The sequence below is a fragment of the Perca fluviatilis genome, chromosome 15 (assembly GCF_010015445.1).
Source record: "Perca fluviatilis chromosome 15, GENO_Pfluv_1.0, whole genome shotgun sequence".
NCBI lineage: Eukaryota > Metazoa > Chordata > Actinopteri > Perciformes > Percidae > Perca > Perca fluviatilis.
Window position 1 is genome coordinate 24,627,491 of NC_053126.1, and position 6,760 is coordinate 24,634,250.

At 40.1% G+C, this 6,760-nt stretch overlaps 1 protein-coding gene across 1 annotated transcript in view; it reads right to left on the reverse strand.

The window, feature by feature from the left end:
- Positions 1 to 1,176: 1,176 nt before the first annotated feature.
- Positions 1,177 to 6,760, reverse strand: part of si:ch211-76l23.4 — an 8,520-nt gene continuing 2,936 nt past the window's right edge. Inside the window, exons 2-4 of the mRNA XM_039823768.1 lie at positions 6,133 to 6,275; positions 4,554 to 4,683; positions 1,177 to 2,301 (exon numbers count right to left, since the gene is read on the reverse strand). Coding sequence (XP_039679702.1) covers positions 2,049 to 2,301; positions 4,554 to 4,683; positions 6,133 to 6,262 — 513 coding nt within the window. The 5' untranslated portion in view covers positions 6,263 to 6,275 and the 3' untranslated portion in view covers positions 1,177 to 2,048. The remainder of the gene's footprint in view (positions 2,302 to 4,553; positions 4,684 to 6,132; positions 6,276 to 6,760) is intronic.

A 6,760-nucleotide genomic window follows, 5' to 3' on the forward strand; every position in this document is an offset into this window, starting at 1 on the left:
GTGTATTATTAATAACAATTTGATTGAAGAAGCCAGTGGAAGGCAATTCTTAGTTACTTTTCAATTTCACACGGGGGGAATACGACGTGAAGCGACACAGTGGGCTGAATCGGAGTCATCGGGGTGGTGAGTCAGAATTGAGAGCAACGTCAGATTACACACAGTGTGTTACAGTATATGGGATTACTGTAATACAAATTGGGTCACAGCGCCGAGACCCAGATATAGTAGAGTTTGGATGATTTCAGTTTTTTTTGGTTGGCAGTGTATGAATTGAAGTGTCTGACAGATTATATTTCATACCCACAGATCTTAATACGTAACTATTCGTAGGTGTTCTTATTTCTTCTATTAAAAAGGTTTTCTCATCAGGATAAAAAAAGCCCCACTACACTCGCCGTTGTCGTCAGTCAGACTGCACTTTACCATCAGAGGTGAATAATACCAGATCACAGATATAAAACTTCTAAAAATAAAGGCTCCCAGACTTTAACTTAACGGTCAAAACATTCTGAGTAACAAATAGGAAAAAAAATCTTGGTATAAAGAAGCTAAAAGTAAGTTGGAGCAAAATGTGAGTCTTCTGACCTAAAATAGAGATTACAATCATGCCTACCCAAAATGCCCTTCTTCAAGCATTGAATCAGCCAATGACAGGCCTCCAAAAGTGATGTTCCATTACTTCAGTCGTCACAGCTCAGGCTGGAGTTCTCCTTCACTGTTCATACTCATATATAATAATGAAGGTTTCTGTTTTTTCACTTGCCATGTAAATGGATCCCTCCAGGTTAATCTACAAATGTAACTGCAATATTTGAGAATACATCTTTTTGAGAATGCAGTTTAGATGATTTTTAGAGAGAAAGACTGAGATTGAGATAGATACTGTAATATAATAAATTGATGTTTGGTATTCATGCCTTTCTACTGCACATAGGGAATGTGATTGGTTGCAGATTTACAGCCACTCCATATTTAAGATGGTTTCTCATTGTCACAAACCGTTTGCCTGATGAAGGTCTAGCACCGAAACGTAATGTACTATTGTAATTAACTAATGTAATTACAACATAATGTATTTTGCAACATAGACAGTGCACAGGAGTTTGTTTACGCATATGTCTCATGAAATAGATGTATTTTTCTGTTCGAAGAAACAGTAACTGAAATACTGAATGAATGCCAGAAATGTGTTTATTTGTAGCTCATGGGTAAATATGAAATATTTAGCAGAAAACCCAAACCAACAAGCATATTTGTCCTAAAAGCATTCAGAACAAACAGAACAAGTTCTTTCTAACCAGCTCAGCTGTGCTGTGCTGCAAGTTTGAAGATATCCCTCAGCATGTATAGTTAAAGTCGGCAGGCACTTAAACAACAACAAACAGGCAATCTTGCAAATCAAATCCCTGGATTTTCTTTTTTTAATTTTAACAACAGATATATTACTTGATGAGGAAACTGGAAATAGTAGCTGTGTTCAAAACCCCTAGCTTTTTATTATTACATCGTCCACTTTATTTACCCTTGGCCATTTTATTTGAATTCTACAATGTGTCCATAGCATGGACCACTTTCTACTAACAATCCCACAATGCGACGCATCCAAAATGCTTTAAAAAATATCAATTTACTGCACATATACTATAGGGAGGGCTGAATGAGTCAAGTGAGTGATTTTAGACACAGCACGTGTGCAGATTTCTAAACCAATTTGCATGTTATACCACCGTGTCACAGGAAATGTAAAAACATAACAGGAAAACAATATTTATTTTGAAAAATGATCTTGGTATATATTAAACAGTGCTGAATTGCTCTTTTACATGTAATATAAGATGCGTATTGTACTGTTTATTTATGTATATATATTTTAGATGTTTAATCTTGTACTGTATTGTATATTTTAATTTTAGATATTGGCGTTATAAATTGGGAGTGCCTTGGCCTAAGAATTGTATACAACGTGATGAAAGTATAGGAGGATTAGCTTAAGCCAGATAAGACAAACAGAGACATCAGGATAGAAGAAGCATATCATTGGCTGTTTAGGAAGAGGCTTTCTTCTTCAGCACCCTCCTCCCAGCCTGTCTGGGGACAAGGGCCGGGGCCGGGCCAGGGGCAGGGCCAGAGGCAGGGCCAGAGGCAGCGCCAGCGTTGGCGTTGTTGGCGCGGTCTGCCTTGACCTCATCGATGAAGGTTTCTATGGCGGAGAACTTGTCGGTCAGGTCACCCAGGTGAGCTTTGAGGGCGTTGAACTCCTTGTAGAGATCATCTAAAGCCTCAGACAGCGGCTGGATCCTGGACAGGAACACAGAAAGCGCTTAGTTCATCTGGTTTGGTATAGCCTCGCATTGCCAGACCTTCCTCCACAGCGCTGCGGAGGAGGGTCTAGCTAGTCCACACAACATTCCTTGGTAGGAGAAAAACGTGCTCTGCAAAATAGCCTCAGGAAGGAACTTGTTTTGGTGGAACATGTGTATGTTCAAAGGTTGTTTTAGACGTGCAACAAAAAACTGAGGAGCATTTAACTATAGCAGTTAACCATAGCAGTTAACCATAGTCCTCATGAATCCACCGGAGTTTAGAATGCCAACACAAAGAAAGCAGAAGGTAATGGACATCCGGCCCAAAATGAGGGACATCCGGCGGATCTTCCGGCAGCACCCGAGCAATCCCCTTAATGAATTGTCTTCGATATATAGATTAGGTTTATTTCTGTTTCTTTCATTCCATCTTTCATCACTGCAGTCTGGTTTGGTCCCAGAGCAGCTCAAGTTTTACTCTCATCATTCACCCAAACAGTCATTCCTCAAACCCTTACTTTTAATTATTCGTTCATTTAGTGGGGGTTTACCAATTCACATTTCAGATTCAAATTTACTTCCTTTCAAACTACATAAATGTTGAAGTGAAATATTTCAGTGGTATTTAAATGTAAACGTTATGTTTTTCAGTACCGATTAAATGTCGCAATTGTGAAAAACATTAAGTATGAGGAGGAGGATAAATGTTAAAAAGAGACGTTGGGATGAAGAAGACAGCTGAGTTAAGTTTAGTAACTTGTGTCACATTTGACAGAGCACACTTCTCCTGTATGTTTTTGAATGAGCAGAATATTCCACACGAGTAAAATAAAAAAATAAAAGTCTCCACAGGAATTTGGTTTATCCTTCAGGCTGGTCGGGTCCACTCTGTGGCCGACGCCGTCATAGGAAATTGCAGCTGAAACTGCAATTTAAAAGTCAAAATAGAAATGTGCTGGTATTCAGTGTGAAAGAAAACCGGGCTCGAGTTTTCCACAAGGAAGTCTGGTGTTTCCTGCCTCTGGCCACAGTTTAGAGGACCAGACATCATTATGGTCCAGACCAGCAGTTACATAAACAGGGGTAGTCTCTGCCTTATTTTCTTTTCGTTTGACCTCTCCATGCAGCTTTTCTTTTTCTCTCTCTTTCATTTGCTCTCATTTCTGTTTTTGCCATTTTCTGTCTGTGCTTCAATGTCAACGAATTCTGATCTAAAACATTTTAAAATTATAAATCTGTGATGAGTTACAATGCTGTAACGGAAAATATCTTCCATCAATTGACTGTTTTACATTATGTATTGTATTTAGACTGCTTAACTGAGCTGTTGTTGGTATCTAACAAAAGTCAGATATGATCCTCTGATGCAGTTTGTTTAATTATAGACAGTATTAAAGGCAGAACACGTCAATGCAACAATAGCTGTCTGAGAAACGTCCTTCAAATCAGCATTAGTACTACTACTACTGCTACTACTACTGAAACGGATCCTTTGAACTGCAGAGAGTCAGAAAACATCCAAAACCCAAATTACATCTGTGAGCTGCAACATGGCGCCCAGGCAACATACAGTACACACTGTTTAGTCATGGAGCATAAAAAGAAATCCATCTACAATCCAATAAAAACAGTTAAAAGTGCATCTGCTTTTAAATATGGGATATGATTGAAAGCTCCAGAACAGCGACTAAATGGATCTTGTGGTGAGATTATTTTGTCAACTGCTGTTTCCAAGATCAAGAACATGTTTACACTGTGACCTGGTGTATTTTATTATTGCAGAAATGTACATAATAATCGGTTTATCCCACTGATATATCGGATGTCTGTCATCTTCCGCTTTCTTTGTGTTGGAATTTTAAACTCTGGTGGATTTATAAGGACTATGGTTAACTGCTCCTCAGATCTCTGAAGGGTAAATCCAGACAGCTAGCTAGACTATCTGTCCAATCTGAGTTTTCTGTTGCATGACTAAAACAACCTTTGAACCTACACATGTTGCACCAAAACAAGTTCCTTCTCGAGGCTATTTTGCAGAGGCACCTTCATGGTGTCCGGGGCTTAGCACCGCCCAAGACGATTGTGATTGGTTTAAGGAAATACCAATAAACCCGAGCACGTTTTTCTCCCATCCCGGAATGTTGTGTGGACTAGCCAGACCCTCCTCTGCAGCTCTGTGGAGGAAGGTCTGGGAATGCAAGACTAACCCACTGATAACCTCGTCCTCCTTCTCTGCTCCTTCCATACCTAGCGTAGTCGGGCAGGAGAGACTGGTGGTCGTTCTGCAGAAGTCCTTTCATCTGGCTCAGGATGTCGAACCTCCAGTTGTCTAGGATCTGAGTCAGGTTGGCCACGCCACGCATGTTCACCTTCTCAGCTGAGACAATAAATCACAACCACAACACAGATCTGGTGACACAAAGTAAGGCACAATAGTTCTCCAAAGTCAGAACCCACTGAATTCATGTTTCCTGCTATAAAAAAAGAGTGTAAAGATAAAAGAGTTACTGTCTCCTGAATCATTTAAAGAGATAATGAGATATGATTTGGTGAAAAACCTTTTGGTGAATTTCAGTTGTATCGCCCTAAGTCAAATTAGAAACTTAGGCTAAAACTTAGTTAGTTGGTGTGCTGTTGAAGATTAGGAGTATACATGCTGCTCCTGTTTACACCGGCACACGCATGCCCTGTTTACGAGAATGTTGATGCGATATGCGGTTTGGGTGTGTTAGTTTAAATGGAGATTAGTTATTCTACTGGAGCTAAAAACACTTGATCGCTTTTGGTTCAAAACTCAACGAAAAAACCAAAAGGTATCAATATAAATTTATGGGGTGATACTGATTCTTTAATTGCTCTTGTCTGGCTATCACCAGACCAAGTTCAATCTTTTAAGATTGAACATTAGTCTGGGGAGTCTGCTCTGAATTTTCTACTGCACAAGAGGCGTGATCAACGGGCATAGTTCAAATGACTCTGTACGCAATTGGTTAGTCCTTCAACCAATCAGACCAACGATCCGGGGGACGTACTTCAAACAGCAGCGACAGCGGCATCAACGGGTTGCTGCGCTTCGGTGGCCGCCACGTTGAATGTAAACAAAACATTTACAGGTTTCCAGCCTGAGCTGCAGGGCGAAATCAAATTTACCCAGTCTAGTATAGTTATATTTTTAATTCTATTCTTATTTTCGTTTGATATACCTCTAAATATGCTATTTACTTTTTCTCTATTAATCTGTAATTTTTCTGACCATTGCTGCTGCAACACCTGATTTCCCCCTGAGGATCAATACATTTACTCATTTACTTACTTATCAATACTTTTGTTTATAGTCCTGGACTCGTTAGCTTAGCTTTTCCAAAAGGCTAAGTTCACCTGCACTTTAACATCGACCAGGTAGCATGGATTCAGGTAATTTAGCTTAGAGTATTTATTTCACAACAAACATACTGCAAGAAACGATATTTAGCAGTTGAAATAAAGTTCTTAGTAAAACAAAAAGTGATGCAGCTAACTTTGGAATCAATAGACTCCGGACCTGCCTCTAGTCTCCTACAGAGGCGTGGCAGTGGCGAAACCCATGTGACACAGATACAGGAAATGACTCTGACTGAAGCGTCTCAGTTCTAAACCGTCTCTGGCTGTGGTCTGCACCTTATTGTCTCACATCTGTCTGAAGAGAGCTATAAAGCTTCAACTCAAAACAAAAAGGCATCCACACTTCGACCGACCGCTTTTCTTTCACCTCTAGCTCTGACATCATCACGATGCGCCCTGAACCTGACCTTTGACCTTTAAAACAGAGAGTAATCTGGGTGCTCACAGCCATCCCTGTAGTTCCACTCGTCAGTGTTAGTGGTTGTCGACGACGACGATGTCCGTCGCCTCTGGGCCAGAACCGTTACCGTGACAACGGACAGTATTAGCAGCAGCACACTCAGTTTGGGGGCCATGATGGACCAGCACCTGGGGGGAAATGAGGGTGCACAAAAACACAGATTTATTTCCATCCCTGGTTTTGAGTCTTATCCTGTTCTTTTTATTATATTCTAACACATTTTCACCCACAACTCATCCCGTATGGACGCTTAATCAGGTCCCTTTGGCATCATATTTCTATGTGCAGGCTAGGGTTAGGTTTAGGCAACAACACTACTGGGTCAGGTTAGGAAAAGGATTGTGGTTTGGGTCCACTCGTGTCTAGCTTTAGTTTTGTTTTTGGAGTTGAGTTTTTTTTTTTATCACATTACTTTCTTACACATATCTGGAACAAATTACCACAATTATTTTTCTTTTTATATCGCCTGGTCTTTCATTTATTTTTGACTTAAAGGTCCCAAGGCATGCTGCTTTTTGGATGCTTTTATATAGACCTTAGTGGTCCCCTAATACTGTATCTGAAGTCTCTTTCCCGAAATTCAGCCTTAGTGCAGAATTACAGACACTAGAAC